We start from the raw sequence: 21,656 nt of genomic DNA on the forward strand, positions 1-21,656 counted from the left end.
TTCGGTTTCAGAATACTAAAGCTGCTAGGTTAAGAATCCATTTCTAGTCATAAGTAACACACTTTTGCCCTTCAGAGAAGAAAACAAATGATTTTGTTGTTTCGTACTTTTATTTGGTGAATCTGTTATGTGTTTCCTGATGTTTGAGTGCAATAGCACGTTGATGTGTGCTGATGTGGCAGCGCACCGTGTCAGGTAGCGGGAGCAAAGCTCCGTTGCAGAGAATGCCTGAATTTGGTCCAAGAAGCAGCTGGTGTTACTGACTGGTCCGTGGTGTTGACTGGTTTACTTGTCTCCAAGTTAAATAGCATTAAAGAAGAAAAACTGTGTTCCAGTAATTGTTCAGTGATCTTACATGAGTGCAAGATATTATTGTAAGCAGTAGTGAGTGGGAGAGAGAACGGTTTATGAGGTCTATCTTAAATAGAAATCTCTTTCTGAACTAAAAGAAAAACAAGAATTGTTTGAAGTGTTTCAGTGAAAATACATAACTCATACAATACAGTTTCTACACCATGAATAAAATTAAATTTCCCGTTTTTAAGTTTCACCAGCTTTAAAATACTGTTTTTAAGGGGAAGAAGAAACCTGCCACTTTAAAAAACATTTAATCCATATTTCTGACAGGTTGTATTTCAGTTGGATTTAAATTAGATTTCATGGGTCCTAGAGTTGTTTGGGTTTTTCAATATTTTTTCTTCTTCCAATTCAATTGCATTTTAACTACGATTAGTACAAAGTTAAAGGACTATCAATCAGCAGGAATGAGAGAGGATCCACCACAGTTTTCGGATATTGACATTTTCAATATCTAGCTGTGTCTAGAATACTGCTTTTAATTATTTATTCTAATAACTTAATGCTGCCTTGTCATCTCTGTGAAGCTGGTACAGAATTCCTTTTGTTGCAGTAAAAACAAAACTGAACTAAGCTAGTTTGATATAAAATATCTACTTGCTGACAGACTCTCACATAAGAATTGCAAAATCTGCGTTGGAGAATCCTGAACTGGATAAAATCGAGGAGCGTGCAGTTGTGGTGATGCTACGATGATGTTCATCCTACCATTGCGGAATGTAGAAACAGTTCAGATCTGATTCTGTAGGTTTCTGGCTGGAACTCAAAAGGTCAGTTGTTTATTTTGCTGGATATGTGTAATTTGTAATTGTTCTTTTTACTTCCATAAGATTTTTGCATACTTGCAACCTAATGCCTTCTGTTCCCTTACTTTTTGTTTAGTTATTCTAAGGATTCAGCGCATATTCATCAAAGAAAACATAGACACAGTATACTTTGTGTCTGCCTAGATTTTTTATTTGTAAAGTGAGGAATCACTTTAAGAAAACAAAAAAAAAGCTACATGTTCCTGGCTGTAACATAATGATTTTCCATATTAGTGACTATTAAAAAAGTCATTCAATATGTTGACATATTTAGTGCAGTAAGTGAGACAAAATACTTGTTCACATCAGTTATGTGCAAAGTATTAATTGTCAATTATTAGAGTGTATATACAAAAAACTGAGATAGTGTGAAAAACTGGCAGGGTTACATAAAGTTTTGAGTCTAAATCCCATGAATGAACATTGTCAGGTATGCAGGGTTATTGCTTGTATTTCAATTATATTTTTAATCTCATGAGATTAAAGGGATGTGTACTACATCTCTTCCCAGATAATTTTTTAGTACCTTCCTATTTTTAACTAGTGTCATTTTTTCTTGTATGTTTTTCTGCATTCTCCTCACTGCAGTCTTTGGCGGGTGTCTGTCTACATCTATACCTATTTTCTTTTGTTAAACTTAGCGAATCATCAGCCTCACTTTATTGGGCAACTGTTCTTCTGTTTGCAAATAGCCACGCAGGCATTTTTGAACAGTTTAAGTTTAACCTTTATTCAATTTTTCCACATTTTTACAGGGTTGCCTGTGTCTTTGCAGAAGTGTTGCTGTTTTCTTTGAAATTGGAAAAAAAGTGAAGGAAATTGAATTTTAAAGGATGGCAAAGTAACCGAAACTGATGAAATGCAGTAAATATGTGTGGTTTTGGTGAAAATGCTGGTTTTCCTTTTCAAGTGCAGTTTTGCATGGGTCTTGTAGCAAATCTGCTCTGATATAGTCTATAAAATACAGATTTTTAAGCTAGAGATCTGGACTGAGGACCAGCTGAGCGCCTGCAGTTTGTGCTTACGGCAGGGGTGGTTCTGGGTGCTCGGTGTCTGGCGGGTGGCCGGTGGCAGGTGGGAGCCGGGGCCATCAGTTCCTCCATAGGCAGCACCACTGACTTTTTGCTTGCTTGAGCCAGCCCATCCAAGAGGCGCCGCTCCGGTCCTCATAGAGTCAAGCTGTACAGCAGCCAGAGTAGGATTCAGTATGAGGTAGTTGCTTCTCTGTGAGAAGAATCATTTTCTTAGATATTTGGGGAAGTGACCTTGCTTCACTCCCAGCACGAGGGATTTCCTGGGGGGAATGGGGGCTGTTTCTGGGCTGTGTCTTCAAGGCAAAAATGAGAATAGTGTTCTAGATGCTTTGCCCTGTGTATGGGTAGCAAACAGGTTATCCAGGCACAGATCATCTTTCCCCTGAGCTTTACTGGCGAAGAAGAACTACTTTCTGCAGTCACAGTGCGACAGAGTGACTGTTGCCACTGGGAGCTGAAGCCAAAAATGCTGTAGCTGCTGATGCCCTAATCAGCATAAAGTTTGGACAGGAAGCAGAACTGGGATAAATAAAGTTGTAAATATCCGGCAAGCATAAAATGTGGAGCGAGCAAGAGATGCCTGTTAGGGGACTGAAGGATCTGCCCATGTTTTACAAGAGGTCAAGACAGATGATCTCATGATATTGTCTGCTTGAAAACTCTTTTGTTCCTCTGTTCTCAGTCTCTAGAATGGAGATGTTTATTTCCTCCTGCTCTCCCTCCTCCTTTATCTTTCTCTTCACTCTATTCACTAGTGCTTTCACTTGTACGCTGTGAAGTAGAAAATCTGAAGATGCCATTATGTTTCAAATGATTTGTGAGAAATATTTTAGGAAGGAGTAGCTAAAATAAAAATCTCACCGTTTTGTCTGTATTATTAGTCTATCAATTCATATCAGGAAAAACGGTCACTTGCATATAAAACATATGAAGGTTATCTCCAGCAAGCTCAGAATATGCGCAGCTCCTGAGAACTTAATGTAGACGAGACCGTGCTTGAACTGACATCTCTTAAATTTCTAGGAACTCTAATTTTTCTCCTTTTCATTATTCAAAAGAAGAAACTGAGAAATCCTAAGCTAAGAAAATCTTGTTGAGACCTTTCAGGGCCTCAGTAAGGGTCAGTAAGGGTCAGTAAGGGTCAGTAAGTCCATACTCCATTTTCTGTCTATTGCGTTTCAAAATTGATGTGGGTAATAGCGACAGATAAGACACATTTGTGTGTTACTACATTCCTCCTGTAAGTTAAAAGAGCAGTCTCTTTCTTAAGTGAATTTTCAGCATATTGTGCTTCGATCAGTGAAGGTTTTATACCGATTTGCTTTCATTTCTAATTATGATTATGGGAAGGTAAAGAGAAAACTGTATATGCAGAGGCTGTTTTAATTATTTGGACATGAGCCAAAAATGATGCCATTCTTGCCTAGTGGTTTATAACCTTCAAATATTTTCAGAATGGCCTTCTTCAGTGTGCACCTGGAATATGGCCTTCTTCAGAACTTTGCTTTATGATCGTGTTCTTAAAACTTAATTGTGTGTGAACGCACAGGTGTGTGTGACCATTCATACACATACTAAGGTAATACTTGGAGTGTTATCAGAAGATGAGATGTATTAAGAGTCATCTTCGTGCTCATGTAAGTCGTCAGTCTCTTCTGTTCCAGTATCATGAACTGAGTCTCTGAAAAATCTTTATACAATCTGCAAAAAAGTTCCATTTTGATGCATTCTTTTTCAGAGATGTATTACAGGACCACTTTATTAGGCACTTTAGGACTAAATGGCAATAAAAATGGAAAACTTCATGAAAAGGCAAGAGCTGGGGAGCTGTAGATTTTTGTAAGGAAACCAGGATGGCGGGTGTCATGGTAAGATGTTGAAGGTTCGGTGCTGCCTGTGCAGCTGCCCAGGCCCAGATTCCAATGGCTCAGATGCCTCAGTTCTCACTTAGAGGGATCCTTCACAGCGTTGTCGTCTTTCACTAAACTCCCTGTTTTAAGAGCAGATACATTGAGCTTTGAAGGGTTTACTAGGAAGATTTTATATCTTCCTTATTTTCCAAGCAGCTGTTGAAACCAAAATGTCTCTTCTGCATGTTAACACTCGCAGCAGTTGACTAGTCTTTCTGCATTGCCTGTGATCGCTGGATAGTTACCAGTGTGCAAAAATATATCTAGGCCTGTAAAATTTCTCAACAGAACATTGAATGTTGTGATTTTTCTGACTCTGAAACGTTCAGTGAAGTATCTGTGCCCTTTGAGGGGCGGTGGGGGGAGCTGTCATCGTGGAGGGGAAACATTCAAAGCCAGGAGGAGTGTAACGCAGCACCCTGGTTGCTTGGGAGGCAGGCTGTCCATGGACCTTACTGGGGTCAAACAGTAGATCTGGTAGCATTACTGTCTTACTAAGGTTCTTCTGGAAGGCAAACAACACCGTTTCAGGCTCTACAGATGCTAACCACTTAGAAAACAAAATAGCCAAAACAAATGTAGATACTGGTAAAAATTTTTGAAATTATGAAAAGGCAATGAAGCATAAACTGTGAGACAACTTTACATCAGTAGCCACATTTTTGGAATTAGGAGGTTTTTTTATTTTTGTATTTTTACTTAACCAGATATTCTATGCTATAACGCAATCCAGGAGCCAGATTGTCTTTTTGTATGTCTTTCTACTCAGCAAATGAGACTTCTTTGTGGACAATGCTATTAAGAATATAACACCAAGGCTGCACATCTGTTTCTCATTTCAAAACAAGTTCTTTTACTCTAAGCCTCTCTTTTTTTCCTCCTACCATGAGATTAATTTCTTTCAGTAAACAGACAAGAATAAGAAGATTACTAATAAAATGGGTTGCTATGGATCATTTACACAAAAGACTTAAGCAATACATTAATTTCTCCCTGTTGTGATAATGTGCATCCACGGGTTCATTTGTTCTATTAAAATGCCATCATGTGAAAAATCAGTTGTAGCTCTGGCTCTGTAATATGGAGACGGGAACCCAACTTAGAGCCTCAGCCTGAGGGGAGATTTACATGTGTCAGTAAAGAGTGTGGTTCTAAAAATTTAACAAATTTATAACAGGGATGAGATACAGAAGGCATCTGGCTTTCTGATTCTCCTCCCAAGATCTGGAAAGTGACCTGCAAGTGAGAAAAAGAGAAGAGTTCCTTAAGAAATCTCTATTGCTCCAGCTTGCCTTGCTAGGCAGAAGTACATCTTTCTGGTTCTTTTGGTTGCTGCTTTCCAGCTTTTTCTGCTTGAGAAAATTAATTGCTATGTAGTGATGTGTCACCAAATGAACGGATAATGATGCGTTTACTCCCGCAAAAAGCTTCTGGGGGATTTTTTTACATCTGCAGCCAGGTAGTGACTAATTTGAGATCAACAGGAACAAAGTTAGAACATCTGTCCAGCATTTTCCTCCCGTAAAGCTGTTATTCTGAATGCTCACACTGGTACCAAGCGTGGTGGTAGCAGCAGTGGGAATTGTTAAGAACTGAGAAAGCAACTGTGAGCCTTTAGACTCTGCTGGACATGATTAGATGGGAGAAAATATCCTTTCCACACAGCAAAAAATTGAGCACTTATTAAATCTGGAAACATTTTTTAGAAGTATTTTGTGCCTATTTGATGAGTAGACTGGCTTTATTCCTGATGACCTGCAGAGTATTCCTGTGTGGTCCCCTGGCGCAGGAATTGGAGATGAGTTTTATTTTGCTTCATTCTTTTTTTCTTTTTGAACAAATATAAGCCACATTACATTTATCAGAGGACAGCTGTTACTGAATTTGTGTAATAAATGTTTGATGTGCTCAAGTTAATGGTGTTTATCCCCTTTGTGGTATTTACAGTAAAGTTTTAATCATCTGACATGGGAAATAAGGTCTCTGAGAGTGACAAGATATTCTGTCACCGTTGCCTGCGTTGAGCGGGTTCCGCTGCAGCGGATGTGCCGCCTCTGGCCCCAGCTCCTTGAGACGTTGTTCTCTGAGCCAATGGGGCTGGAATTTCTGTTTCAAAACTACTTACCAGCTACTTCTGTTCAGCAGGCTGTTCCAGCAAGTACACGTTTTGATAAAGGTTTTCAGGCTTCTGTGGGTGTTAATACAAGAAAAATATTCTGTATTGTTGAACTTTAGGTTTTTAAGATACCATGTCTACAGTCAGATTTGTTACCCTAACCTAGATGTGCCATTTTGGCATGATGCAAAGTCTAGAAGCGTGATACGATGGAGTTTACACAGGGGAAAAATCAATTTTTAAATCTTTCCATAAGAAGAGCAGATTTGGTCCTACTAATGTATAGCATTTCTGCCCAACTTAAACAAAGCATGCGCACACACACAAAAACCCAACAACAAACAAGTAAACAAAAGAAAACAAAATGAAAAAAACAGGCTACAATTCCCTAGATCAAAAAATACTATACCTTCAACTCATGGTTCTGCAATCTTATTTTATTCATATTATTTTTTTATTCATATTGGTGTTTTGAAAGACAAGAGGGAGACTTCCTAGTCTCTTATATGCTAATCAAAATAAACAGGGCACTTGGATTTAATGAAAATTGTTCCAGGTGAGTCAGGCAAACCCCAGGCGGCCGCACCGGGGCTGCTCAGGCAGGGGCCTCGGGGGCGTCCGGCACGGCTCGGTTCACGCGGAGCGCCCAGCATGCAGTCACGGATCCACCCACGTGTTGTCACCTGGGGCTTGAGTTCTTTGCCGAGTGACAAAATCAACCAGATTTGAAGGCTATTTGATCAACTTCTTATATATAGCAAGGTTGCACATGGTTCCTTGTTCGTAATATTTGCATATGTGATATACATCTTTAAGCAATTTTTACCTCTGGGAAGAGACCAAAACATTTTATTGTTGTTGTTCCTGCATTTCTTTGGTATGGTATAATATTTTACAGTAAGGGATATAGTTTCACTGTGTATAGACTGAATATTGTTTCAATGTACTACAAACTATACTCTGACCTACATCACTAAATGTCTCATAAGCTCTGTATTGTGGTTGCAACCAATTAAAGCAACAGCAAAATGTTTGATAATACCGATACCTTTGAGGACTAAACATAAGCAGGGCTGTGAGTTTAATCCAAGTTTCTAAACTGCTATCTGTATACAGTGTTTCACAAAGCCAAATGCAAAAGACTCCTGCACATCTGGTCGTTTTATTAGAATTTTGAAACACAGAATAGTCATGTATGTTCATACTCACAGTGTAATTTCAAAATATATATAATGGATGATAATATTATTAGGAGGATACATCTCAAATGGAATGCTGAGGTTTTCCAGTTCTCTGCATTGCATTGTGAACAGTCAGATGAGTTTCTCTTAGTGTGTTTATCTCAAGAATAAAAAACAACAAGAAAAACCCCAAAAAATCTTCCTAAGCAATTTTTGATCTCCTTTTTTCTTTTTAAATTTCTGACTGCTTATGGATCGTTGCACAAAGACACAAAAACATGTGTGGCAAAATCTTTAAAGTATGAAGATGTACAGATGTAATAAGAGAACAGTTAGTACAGATGTAATAAGAGAACATGAAGTGCAGTGTTTATTTATTTTAGAATTGTAACGTGTGGACAAGAAGATGCAAAATGTTTGTCATAGTCATCTCCTTTCTCTTTGTAGTTGTATTTCATTGTTTCTGTTTGTGGTTTTTTTTGAAACCTAAGTATGCAGCAGATTATTTTGCTGCTAAATGGACATTTTGCATGAAGAATTGAGTGCAGATCCAAGTCTATTTTTACTGGTAAACTTACATTCTGGCAGCTAAATATAAATATATTTTTAAATGAGCTTGAATTCCCGTAGGACCTAGTGTAAAATCTCCCCGGCGGTGTTTTGCTGAAGAATGCTGTGGGGCTGCGCAAGTTCCCACAATTTTAAAATTTATCAATGCAAAGGCTGAGACCTTTAGGAATTGTTCAACTACAGAAGAGTAAGATTGTTGGGAGTAAGTTGTGATTTTGGTTGAGTTAATCAGTAATGAAACCATTTCCAGCCCCAGCCCTATATTTTGCCCCTCCTGTTGTCCCCAGAAGGGTGAATGGCCCCTTGGGCCAGGGCAGCGCAGCTCCTCTGTTTGTAAACCTCGGAGTGATGCTCGCTGGGTTGAGTCACCTGTTTCACAATAGAACAAACTGCAGCCCTTTCAGGGTGTTTTTTTCCTTCTTTTCCAGAGGAAATGAATTCCACTGGTTCTGGGGGACTTGTCCGTGCAGTGAGAGCGGGTGTGTTTAAGGAACACACGAGCTGTACAAATTTCTCTTACTTCAGCTTTTTTCCAAGTACAGCTCGTAGCCCACTGTCTGCAGAGGACGCGTTTCCAGAAGGTGCGATACAACAGCAATGCCGTGCGGCTTGTGAAAATGGATGTGGTGAAGAGGGACTCATGCAGGGACTTGAGACATACAGGGGCTTTAAACAGGCAGGAGCAGCGCATGTGGGTGAGAGGCAGGAGCGGGTTATCAGAATCAGCAACTGGAAGAGGTGCTGGTTTTTATAGATGTCAGGTTTGGCAATGGTCGTCATTCTGAAAAATAACAGCCATATGTGAAAGTGCCTGCTCATTAGCTTCTTTTTCTGTCCTTCCCCCTTGAACTGATGTTGATTTATCTGAGGGAGATGGTGATTGAGATGAAGGTCTAAATGTTGAGAAAGGCGACAATACCTTTCACAGTAAAAGGTCTTGGCAGGCATTCTGTCCATCCATGGACTCTTGCGTCCTCTCTCCATGGGGCGACACTGATGATCCTTCCCCTGCCTCTGTCAATACCATGTATACTCCTTTGTATTAAAATCTGGCGTGTTTCTGAAGCCCCTGCGTGCATCCTGCTCACGCTACCTGGATTTCTATAGGAGAAGTTGCTTTACAGCCTGAAGCTCAGCTGCTTCATCGCTGAGCCTGGAACAGCAGAGCAGGTGTTCAGTGGTAGAAGGAAAACTGGAAAACACTGGACACTGGGATTACTCTGTCATAAGTTCCTTCCATTTTCTTGCTACCTGCTTTCAAAAAACTTTTAGAATCGCATTAATCTTTTGTGTTTATCATCTAGTTCCTCAGTCTCTATCATACTTGATTGAAATCAGCCTACCAAATAGTTATTTAAGCTAAAGCTGCATGAAATAAAATTCTTCATGATCAGGGGCTTGAGAGAAACATAGGCTGAAACCATGCTCACATTCTTGTCTCAAAAGATAAACTGGAAAAATAGGAGTAGAAAGACGGGGAGTGTTTTAAGATACAATAGTCTTAGAACAACGAATCTCTGGAGATTGGGGGGATGTTGGACTTGGACACTGACTCGGAGAACTTTTCAGCCTGTCCCAGCGTGGTTCTTTCCCTTCACTGATGTATCGGAACGGGCTTTTACTGCATCTAGTGTCACTCAAATGCTCCTTTCATTACTTCGAAATGAAATTTTTTGTTCTTGCCATAGGGTCTGTCTTGTTTTAAGCTTGAAAAAATTTTGAAGCCCGGAAACTTCAAACCTCGCTTCTCTTCCTTCTTATCTCCACCTTTCCCACTTTACAAATTGAGTTGGAGAAATTATTGCCTTTTTTCTCTCTATGCTTTCTATGTGCTTACAGTATACAGCCATTTTCTGAGCGTTCAGAAAGATTGTGCTGCGATTTTACGAGCAAAGTATGATGAAGAGTCACATGATGAGCATCCTTTTCTGTTTGTTTATTTGACAGGTCCTCGACCAGTATGAACGAGAAGGGTTTAATTTCCTAGCTAAAGTTTTTAATTCTTCACATTCCTTCTTGGAAGACTTGACAGGTCTAACTTTATTACACCAGGAAACACAGGCTGCTGAGGTAAGAAAACACACTTTGGATTTTAAGGATTAACAGGGGGCAGTAAAGGGTGCGTAGTTTTCTGTTCAGCTGTATAACCATGTGATTAAATGAATCACGGATAGAATCGGGCAGTTGTATTTGATTGACAGGATGATTTACACAAACCATGTGCATATTCCATCCAGTGAGATAAGATGTGTCGTCTTAACGTTAGAGAATAAGAAATACTGTTGGGTGTGAGAGATCTTTCTTTTTTAAGAATAGATGATGGGATGCACATGGACAGCCAGTTAGAAATGTGTAGCATTATTATTATTATTATTATTATATCGTTGTAATATTTTGGAAAATGACAGAAATATGTTAAGTGACAGTTGCTGCTTGAAAGTTGCGCGTTCCCCGGGGCGCACTGCTGTCTGTGACCCGTTGGGGTGTGTAAACGGCTGTTTGTGCAAGCACGGCAAGTCCTGCTGGCAGCACTGGCGCAGCGTGGGTCACAGCCACAGCATTTACACAGGGCTCTTCAATCAGAACTTGTTATATCTGCATTTTCAAGTGTTGCTTTTAAAGAAAACAAGTGACTTGTGTTAAGCGGGATGAAGAAATCAGTTATCATTTTAGGTCAATCTAAAATGTGGTAATTTTACTGCTTGAGGGATTGTAATATGGGGCAAACAGTGCTGTTTCTTTATCTGGTGACAAAAATTGTGATCTGGAATGGAAGTGGGGGATGTTTTGTTCTCGTGGGAGATAACCCTGTCTGAATGAGTTTCAATAAATGTGAAACAGGTATCTCTCCTAATAATGTATTTTATAATGATTTGTAACCCTTACTCTGTCTGCAAACACCTATACCGTTCTACAGCTGTAATTTAATTTCAGTGTAGTTGTATCACATGGATGTTTCGAAAGTTGGCTTTGAGAAGTGATTATTCTGTTACTGTAGCCTGTGTAAATGGTGTTGCTGTTTTTTCAGCTGGAAACAGCTCAGCGGGGTTGCTTAATAAGGTTTGTGGGGGTAATAATGACTTAGGTCTCTGTTTCATTTTTTAACCCTTTAAAATAATTGAAGCAGATGCTGGCGATATTAAACTGTGAAATACCTGATGCATTCTTAAATCACACTGGTGATACCTAGAAAATACTTAAATATATATATGAGAGGGATCCAACAAAGGAAAACAAATCCCCTTTAACAGGTGCTGCTCATGAGCGGTAACAGTGACTGAAGTCTGATCGCCATACATGATTTTTTAGGCTGCGAAGAAGTGTCTGGACTGCTAATGGCAGCATTAAAAACAGTTGCAGTTGCCCTGGTTAGTAATCTATTATTTTGCAGATATTCATTAATTTTTTTTTTTGCAACTTCAGAATGTATACAGGTGTTTGTTTCTAAAGTTTTAGATGTTCTTTACAAAATGGAGAATCTGTCAGTTTATTGCAACTTAATTGAGGTTCAAAGTTTTTTATAAAAAATTGAACTAATGTGCTTTTGAAAATCTTTGGGTTGAACAGTTAGGTTGATGCAGTGAAATCATTGCTCATAGGTGAAAAAACTGACGTGCAAAATAGTTGCAAAGCTAATGCATTCAAATTAGCCCAACTGCCATAAAACCAGCAACTTTTCTTGATTGCTTCCCTGTAGCATTGCTGTATTTTTGTAAAAACGTGTCTGTTTTATCAGGGTTAACTATTTTAATGGTCTTGATAAAGTTTGTATTAATGAATGGTAAGGTCCAACATGCAGGTTGTTTGCAGATTCTAGAGCATGCTTCCTTTCTTTACATTAAAAGACTTATTCTTCTGTTACGTTTTGCCACATGGTTTTGTTGTCTTGCACTACTCCTTCAGTACATAGTCTTGGGCAGTTTTAAACATTCTTAGGTGCACAAGAGATTGCTATTAGTATATTTTCTGTTGAATCTTTCTCTTACTGGATTTGAAGGCTGCAAAATGGCTTTTCAGGTTTCTGGCTACTTTTGAGCTGCTCTTGGCAGAACGTGTTCTCTAAACCAGAGGAATAAAATGTGTTAAGATCAGTGCTCTTCAGGTTAATCTAAGATATTCTTGGTAGATGGCATTCTAAAAACTGCAACAACAGTAGTGAGAGAAGTTTTGTAAGACAGGTATGGCCTGATTTCGTACTTAGAATATTTGATTGTTCTGTTGAGAGGTTACTTGCCTTTCTGCACTCACACTCTTCAAAGAAATTTTATAGATGGTTGTTGTGTTTGGACACCATGAAAATGGCTTCTGGGACCTGAGGATTTTCCTTTTCTCCTATCTGGTAAAATTTGACCAGTGCCATTGCTGCACTGTAAGGAAAAGAGACTTGTAAAACTGCATGTCATCCAACCTCAAATTTATCGCAGTGATGTCACAATTGTGTTGTAATTCCATATATAAAATCGCTGTTATTAGGCTAATAAACTTGCATCTGCCAGGGAAACTTCTCAATCTTGTTTGTTTTTGTTTTTTTTTTTTTTAATGATCACTCTGTAAGTCTTGATTCATTAAGAGCTTTTAATTGAACGTTTTGTCAGAAGTTGCCATGGAAAGGTTACCTGCCTACAAGCTCAGCACAGACCGTGTTTGCCCAGATTAAAGCAATGTAATTTGCAGTAAGACATGGAAAACTTTCCACTTACTATCAATCTTTTTAACTTGAATTGTTCAATTTCCTTTTCTAGTGCTGTGCCCTTGACATAAGTGTTGTTACCATCTTGACATACTTTACCTTATCTTTTTAAAATGACTGATAAGAATATAATAATATTGAATTGTGTAACCAGAGTAGGAATCATAACACAGATTTAGTTTGTGGTTCAGATTTCATGCTAACTGCAAGGTTTTAGTCAATAGAGCACCTGTTTCTTTAACAGGAGATGCATCAGGAAATTATAAATGTTCTACATGGCTTCCTTAGCACGACGATTTACTCAGTGAATAATAAAATTAACAAGTGTTTCTGTTCTGTCTTGAAATGACAGTAAATTTCGGGCATCTACTCTTCCAACATCTGTCTTTAATTTAGGCTCTGTGGAACATAGATATTTCCGTAGAGCTTCACCAACGGGCTCTGGTGCCATGGCCACCTTCGGATGCCCCGGGCGGCTGGAGAAGGTCCCTCCTCAGCACATGGACCCATCTGCACCAGGGACCTGCCCCAGCTCATGGAAACGTGGCACTTCTATCTTCCAGATCGCCTTGTCTCCTCACTCCTAACCTGAACTTTTAACTTGTTCGCTGTGCAGTCAGGTTTAATAGCTGTGCTTAAAATAGAGAGAGACTGTGCATCTCTTGAATTATTCATCAGAAAGTCAGGGCATTGATTCGGAGACAGAACAATGAGGAGTGGAGTGAATTCCAGTTCAGGTGATGGTTGTGTATCACAGTGTGGCTCTAAAAGCAGCTGCTTTCCTTGCCAGATTTAACCCTGCAAAGTATGTTGGGGTTTGCTGCTGCGGAGAGCTCTTTGTATTCAGTGTAAAATGAGAGGTTGCCTGATATGCACTTGGTTACTCAGCGTTAAAGATTCATTTTTGCTGATGCGGCACACTTCTGGAAGTAAAAACTGACTCACAAATAAAACCCATAGTCAGGATTATTCCGTAGTTGTGGAAGAACCCTTCCCATTTTGTAAGATTTTCTAAGAAGTTACTTTGTTAAGGGTACTCATTCTATTGGTGCCTTTTTTCTTCTAAAACAACTGGGAGCTCAATACTGCACAGAAGAGGCAGTCTAGGAAGTTCCTAGAGTGTATAGAGGACAATTTCCTTCATCAGCTGGTAAATGAGCCTACAAGGGGCAAGGCCCCACTAGACCTACTGTTTACAAACAGAGAAGGGCTGGTGGGAGATGTAGTGGTTGGAGGCTGCCTGGGGCATAGCGACCATGAAATAATAGAATTTTCAATACTCAGAGATGCAGGGAGAACCATTAACAAAACCTCTACGCTGGACTTCCAGAGGGCAGACTTTTGCCTATTCAGAAGTCTAGTTCAGAGCATACCCTGGGAAACAATGCTTAAAAACAAGGGGGCCCAGGAGGGTTGGACATGCTTCAAGGAGGAGGTTTTGAGTGCACAGGTACAGGCTATACCAGTGTGCCGAAAGGCTGGCCGGCGGGGAAGACAACCGGCTTGGCTAAACAGGGAGATTCTGAATGAAATCAGAAATAAAAAGAGACTTTACCGACTATGGAAAAAAGGGCTGGCTACTTATGAAGAATTTATGGAAATAGCTAGATCATGCAGGAAAAAAGTCAGGGAAACAAAAGTGCAATTTGAAGTTAATTTGGCCAATTCTGTCGGGGATAATAAAAAGACCTTCTTCAAATATGTTAACAACAAAAGGAGGGGCAAGGAAAACCTCCATTCTCTGTTGGACTTTGAGGGAAATATAGTTAACAAAGATGAGGAGAAAGCTGAGGTACTTAATACCTACTTTGCCTCAGTTTTTACCAGTAAGACAGGTGGCCCTCAGGACAACTCACCTCTGGAGGTGGTCAACAGAGGCAGGAAGCCAAATAGGCCCCTTGTATTCCAGGAGGAAATAGTTGGTGATTTACTGAGCCATCTGGATCCTCACAAGTCTATGGGACCAGATGGGATCCATCCTAGGGTGATGAGGGAGCTGGCAGAAGAACTTGCCAAGCCGCTCTCCATCATCTTCCAACAGTCCTGGCTCACTGGGGAGGTCCCATATGATTGGAAATTGGCCAATGTTACCCCAGTCCACAAAAAGGGCTGCAAAGCTGACCCTGGTAACTACAGGCCTGTCGGCCTGACCTCGGTGCCTGGCAGGGTTATGGAGCAGATCATCCTGAATGGAATCACATAGCACCTTCAGGATGGACAAGGGATCGGACCCAGCCAGCATGGGTTTAGGAGGGGCAGGTCCTGTCTGACCAACCTGATCTCCTTTTATGATCAGGTGACTCAGCTGGTGGATGAGGGGAAAGCCGTGGATGTGGTCTATCTGGACTTCAGCAAGGCCTTTGACACTGTCTCCCATAATATACTCCTGCAAAAGCTGGTAGCCCGTGGCTTGGACAAGTGCACTCTCTGCTGGGTTAAGAACTGGCTGGAAGGCCGGACCCAGAGAGTGCTGGTGAATGGGGCTGCATCCAGCGGGCGGCCAGTCACTAGTGGTGTCCCCAGGGGTCAGTGTTGGCTCCAGTCCTGTTTAACATCTTTATTGACGATTTAGATGAGGGGATTGAGACCATCATCAGCAAATTTGCTGATGACACCAAGTTGGGAGGGAGTGCCGACCTGCTGGAAGGCAGGAGGGCTCTGCAGGGGGATCTGGAGAGACTGGAAAAGTGGGCTAATTCCAATGGGATGAAGTTCAACAAGGCCAAGTGCCGGGTGCTGCACTTTGGCCACAACAACCCCTTGCAGCGCTCCAGGCTGGCACAGAGTGGCTGGAGAGCAGTCGGGCAGAAAGGGACCTGGGGGTACTAATTGACAGGAAGCTCAACATGAGCCATCAGTGTGCCCAGGTGGCCAAGAAGGCCAGTGGTGTCCTGTCCTGTATCCAAAATAGCGTGGTCAGCAGGCCAAGGGCAGTGATCCTTCCCCTGTGCTCTGCACTGGGGAGGCCACACCTGGAGTATTGTGTTCAGTTCTGGGCCCCTCAGCTCAGGAAAGAGATTGAAGTGCTGGAGGGTCCAGAGAAGAGCAACAAGACTGGTGAAGGGACTTGAGCACAAGCCCTGTGGGGAGAGGCTGAGGGAGCTGGGCTTGTTTAGTCTGGAGAAGAGGAGGCTTAGAGGTGACCTCATCACTCTCTAGAACTACCTGAAGGGCAGTTCTAGCCAGGTGGAGATTGGGCTCTTCTCCCAGGCATCAGCAATAGGACAAGGGGCCATGGGCTTCAACTCTGCCAGGGGAAACTGAGGCTGGAGATTAGAAAGCAATTCCTTGCAGAGATTGGTCAGGCATTGGAATGGCTGCCCAGGGAGGTGGTGGACTCACCGGCCCTGGAGGTTTTTAAACTGAGATTGGACATGGCACTTAGTGCCATGATCTAGTAAACGGACTAGAGTTGGACCAAGGGTTGGACTCGATGATCTCTGAGGTCTTTTCCAGCCCAGTCCATTCTGTGATTCTGTGATGTGTGTAAGTGCTCTTCAGACCCCTGGGAGTGGAGCATCTGGGAGCATCTGGTGAAATGTACTGATAGAAGGAGCGATAATAGCGAAGTGAAATTTTTGCATTAATTCACTGTAGTATGTGCAGTTGAATTTCTCTATTTTCAGAAATACAGAAGCTTAAATTCTCTCTGTTCTTAATAAGACCTAGGTATAAATATACTTTCTTCCTTTGGATTTCAGTTCCTAAATTACTTGGATGCTTTAGGAAGCTTTACTAAACTTTCTCCTGTCATCAGGATGAAAGAAATCATAAAATACATAAAAGAAACAAAGATTTTGGTTTATGACTGATTAAACTACGAGGAGTGGTTCAACTCTTGCAATCTAAGAGAATCATGAAGAATTTTGGAAGAAGTCAAATCCAAACCAGAGTTCATATTGCTGAATGTGATTATAAAGGTCAGATGCTGGTGCCAGCAGGTCATGGTGTTTGTATTATTTTACTTTAGCAATTTTGTACTTAAGGCTTTTTGTCTCTTATAGTGTGATCCATAGGATCTGCAGTTTCTATGACAAGTTCTTGTGGTCAGTGAATTAGCCCTGTTTGGTATTTGCAAAATCCCAAACAAAAATCACTGTATCCCAAACAATGGAGATTAGAGCGCTGATCCTACAGAAGGGTAGGATTAATTGAAAAAAAAAATAAAAATAAAAAATCATGCTTTGAGCTTTTCGGATAGGAGGAAATAATAGAAAAGCCTTTTTTATTCTGATTCTATACTTTTTTGGAGTTTGTGCCTGACCAGTTTTTGCCATTACCTGGACAGGCTTGAGAGTTGGGCAGGGAAAAATTTAATTAAATATAACAAGGGCAAGTGTAGAGTCTTGAATCTGGGCAGGAACAACCCCAGGTTCCAGTGTAAGTTGGGGAATGACCTGTTGGAGAGCAGTGTAGGGGAAAGGGACCTGGGGGTCCTGGGGACAGCAGGGTGACCATGAGCCAGCACTGGGCCCTTGTGGCCAGGAAGCCAATGGTACCTGGGGTGGGTTAGAAGGGGGTGGTCAGTAGGTCAGAGAGGTTCTCCTGCCCCTCTGCTCTGCCCTGGGGAGACCACACCTGGAATCTTGTGTCCAGTTGTGGCCCCTCAGTTCCAGCAGGACAGGGAACTGCTGGAGAGAGTCCAGCGCAGCCACCAAGATGCTGAAGGGAGTGGAGCATCTCCCGTGTGAGGAAAGGCTGAGGGAGCTGGGGCTCTGGAGCTGGACAAGAGGACACTGAGGGGGGACTCATTCCTGGGGATCAATATGGAAAGGGGCAGTGTCAGGAGGATGGAGCCAGGCTCTTCTGGTGACAACCAGTGACAGGACAAGGGGCAATGGGTGCAAACTGGAACACAGGAGGTTCCACTTAAATTTGAGAAGAAACTTGTTTGGGGTGAGGGTGTCAGAGCCTGGCCCAGGCTGCCCAGGGGGGTTGTGGAGTCTCCTTCTGTGCAGACATTCCAACCCGCCTGGACACCTTCCTGTGTAACCTCATCTGGGTGTTCCTGCTCCATGGGAGGTTGCACTGGATGAGCTTTCCAGGGCCCTTCAACCCCTGACACTCTGGGATTCTGTAACAGGGTTTAGCTCTAATAATAGGCAGCTGGTATTAAAAGTGAACTTTGTGCTTTTTCAAATTTGGAAAAAAAAAATAAAAATCAGAATTTCCAGTGTGCTTTGCTATTAAAAAGATCCTGCTTGTTTCTGATTCTGCATTATGTTGTGCAATGTATTCGATGCTGAAACAATAACATATGAATAGCCAAATAAAGCCAAACAAAACAGAAAAACCCAAGTTCAACAATGTAATACTAAGTACTGTAACTTTCAGTTAACCAAACAGCATTCAGAATTGAATTTTACTTGATGTTGTTAACATTTCCAAAAATAACATTACTGATGGGTAGATGAAAATTAATACTTTTCTGTATCTGTGATCTTTTCTGTTTTGCTCAATTTTTTAAATCTGGTGTGTTTCAGGAGAAATTTGCTTTGACAGATTGAGGCCTACCCTGGAATCTCTTTCTTAAGAGATTAAGAGATTAATCTGTTTTCTTTCAGGGAGCTGGGTTGTTCCTTTTTCTTTCTGAGTTTTCTCATGATGTCAATTACTGTCATCATTTTTCTTCATCGAGCAATAATTCCCAGATCTTCAAATAATGGTAAATATTTTTCTGCAAGAAAATTCTTGTTGAACACAGTCCAAATGAGAAATGATTCGTGGTTATGATAGATTTTAAAAGTATGTAAATTTCCAATATATTCTGGTTGTTATGCTTTGCCATTACATGCCTAAAATAGATGTAGTATGTCTTTTCCTCAGGTCGATTTTCTGCTGATTCTGTGGTATTTCTGCTGTTGAAACTTTGCTGAGGAGAGGTGGTGGTTACATCAACACAAAACAGTTCAAACTGAGTTTCACTGCCTTTGAACGAGCCCAAGAATGGTCTTGATGCTGATACGTTATGCTGCTCTTTAAAGAATTTAGAAATATCTCTGAAGTGTTTCGTCTGTTTCACACTAAAACATTATCTCTTTGTCCTTCCCCCGATACCTGACTGATAACTCCAATTATTGTTACTAACAATACTCAAATGCCCTTCCCAGGACTTATGTCGGCAACTGATCTGCACAAATACACGTTTCATGATATATTTGAATAAATATGTGTTTGTCCCCTGGGGACAGGGAGGGCCACATGCAGTTGTTTGAGTGGAAGTCGATGGAAGGAAGGAGGAAGGACCACGGATTGCAGGGCTGGACACAGGACGGAAGGTTTCTGTGGGCACAGGGTGCCCCAGGAACACTCCAGGAGGCGAGTCCTGCGAGGCCAGAGTTGGAGTGGGACCTCACCACCACTTTCACCAGTCGACCCTTGCTAGGGTTTCCTTGCCCACGGGAGGACAGGCATAGCAGTGCTGCCCGTGTCCCTTTGATCCACATTGTCATAACATCCTGTGTGATCTCGTCTCAAAAACATGACTTGTAAGTGCTGGCATCCTCCAATTAAAGGTGTGCGTGATTAGCTGCAGAGATTGATAGACTCATTAAACTTGTACTGTAATTAGTCAAATTAAATGAAGCCTTGCAAATTCAAATATAAGAATTAATATTTGGGGGCAGAGATAGAGGAAATTATGACTTCGGTGTAAATAATTTTTAAAACCCTGTTGATATCAAGCTGTCTTTTTCATTTGAAATTTCAAGTATATGGAAGAAACTTAGACTTAAACCACTGAAAGAAATGTAATAATGACACTTGGGTTAGCAGCAGATGGCAATTTTTTTAATGTATTAGACTGAATGGCTGTCATAGTGGCAAAACATTGGTAGAGTTTAAATCTGTCCCTATATAAAATTTCACAGTAAACCCTGTACAGCTATAACATGGAAAGTAATGCTATGAATCAACTTATAATCTCATCAATTTTTATGTGAGGGAAAAAGCTATGCAACAAATAGCAGTCAGTGCCTCATTTTATACGAGCTATAAAAAAAAAAATCAACCTTAGTAATACAGCACCTTGGCAGGTGCTATGAAACTGCTGTAGCACTAATATTTAGTCTCTGTTCTTCATAATACCTGTGCAGCTTTGGAGTACTGGCTTAGGTAGATAAAATTCAAGATAAACAGTATTGATCAGATCGGTGCCGTTCAGTATCTGACACCTGCTCCCACGAGGGCTCGCGGTGTCTGTGCTTCCGGGTGTTGCCACATTAACACCAGCAGAGCCCCACCTACAGCCGCACAGGTGCCAGAGGTTTCTTTTTTATCAGTTTTTTTAATTGCTTTCATTAGATCAGTATCTAAACATGAAGTATCTGGACTGATGAAGTAATGCTTCTGTTTGTGCCATGATAGTCAATGCTACTAAATTGTTCTTTATTTGAGGTTTTAGACTATTTTTAGTTAATGATGAACATAGTACCCAGAATTTTGAAGTGAACTACCATACTGAAGCTGTAAAATCTGAAAATTGATTTGTTGATGTCTTTAGAAACTAATCATACCTCTGATGATCCTAGTACACTTAGTGACATGTTTTTACTGTTGTCTTCTGTAAGGCAGAAGAAGACATACCCCCAGTTTTCACGTGTAATGATCCATCACAACGACCGAGCAGGTCGGATAGTCTGGCGTGATTTCTTTGCGGTTTGTGACGTCTGTCACGGAGGTACCCCGAGGTTAATTTATGGGACAACAGGGTCCAAAACAACTTTTATTAAACCAGTGAGAAACAGGGTTTTAGCACTCCAAAGTGACTTAAATAAAGGTTCGGATATCAATTGAGGAAAAGTATTAAGGGGCAGCAACTAATACAACAGGCGGTCCACAGTGTGCATGCACATGGCTTCACTCAAAACAATGCCGGAGCCGGCCCTGAGTCCGAGACGAATACACACTTGCCTGAACACGGTGTGGGATTATTTTTAAAGAGATACACGTACTCGTAGTGAGTACGGGAAGTGTACACTCGCAATTCCGCGAGGGTAAATTTATAATACACTCACAATCCTGCGAGGGTTAATTTACTTACACGTGCAAATGTGCACGGAACACTACACGTGCTTATGTGGAAGCACGGGAGGAAAACACACTCGCGATTGTGCGAGGAAATAATTTATACACGTGCTTGTATTGAGCACGGAAAGTTACGCGTGCAAATGTGCACGGAAAGTTACATATGCAAATGTGCACAGAAGGAAAATACACCCGCGAATCTGCGAGGATTAATTTACACGTGCTAATATTGAGCACGGAAAGTTACACGTGCAAATGTGCACGAAAAGTACAAATATACTCGCAATCCTGCGAGAAGTTTTACTCACAGCCGTGGCGGCACGGCAGGCGGAGTCTCCATCCCGGGGAGGGGGGCTCTCAGCGGCAGCATCTTGCTCGTGCTCCAAGAGACCCGCGAATGGGCAGAGTCTCGACGAGAATCCCGTTTTTATATTGCCTGATCAGATATGACTGTAGGCATTCCAGAAGCTTCTCTGCACCCCCACACTGGCTGTGGATGCCCCTGAAGCCTCCAAACATCCCCCACACTGGCCGCAGGTGCCCAGTGGCTCCCTAGCGCCTGGGCACTCCCTTCTCCTAATGGCCCTGGCCAGGGTGCTCTGGGGCCAAACAAAAGAAGCTGTTAGCCTCAAGTAGCAGAGGGAGAGGGGGATGTGCCTACTCCTTCCATACTGAAGGAGGGAGGGGGAGAGAGGGGGGTTTGCATTCTGCCACAACATCCCACGGTGCAGAAGTTCCCAAGGGCTTCTCTGCAGTGGGATAGCGAACCCCTGGCAGGGGCTCGATCATCGAGAAGCATCCGCACAGCCCAGGGGCACCCACCCACGGCACTGGGGACCTCGGCGATGCGAGGTCTGGGAAGGGTTCGTAAAATGATTAATCACATTTAATAAGCAGTTAATGAGAAAGCATTGAGGACTCAACTGTCAGATTCAGTAGGGGATGGGTGGAAAGGAATGGTTTCTTG

At 41.5% G+C, this 21,656-nt stretch overlaps 1 protein-coding gene across 5 annotated transcripts in view; it reads left to right on the top strand.

Annotated features, from left to right (window-relative positions):
* Positions 1–18,351, top strand: part of ATG7 (autophagy related 7) — a 53,018-nt gene extending 34,667 nt beyond the window's left edge. For 3 of the 5 annotated variants that reach the window (XM_080350784.1, XM_080350785.1, XM_080350787.1), the window contains 2 exons: positions 9,922–10,044; positions 18,229–18,351. In XM_080350784.1, the coding sequence (XP_080206910.1) occupies positions 9,922–10,044; positions 18,229–18,327 (222 nt within the window). In that variant the 3' untranslated portion in view covers positions 18,328–18,351. Of the gene's footprint in view, positions 1–964; positions 1,128–9,921; positions 10,045–11,225; positions 11,692–18,228 lie in introns of those variants that run through there. The other 2 variants (XR_013922572.1, XM_080350786.1) reach the window with 2 other exon arrangements.
* The last annotated feature ends 3,305 nt before the right edge of the window (positions 18,352–21,656 follow it).

The sequence above is a fragment of the Nesoenas mayeri genome, assembly GCF_963082525.1.
Source record: "Nesoenas mayeri genome assembly, chromosome: 10".
NCBI lineage: Eukaryota > Metazoa > Chordata > Aves > Columbiformes > Columbidae > Nesoenas > Nesoenas mayeri.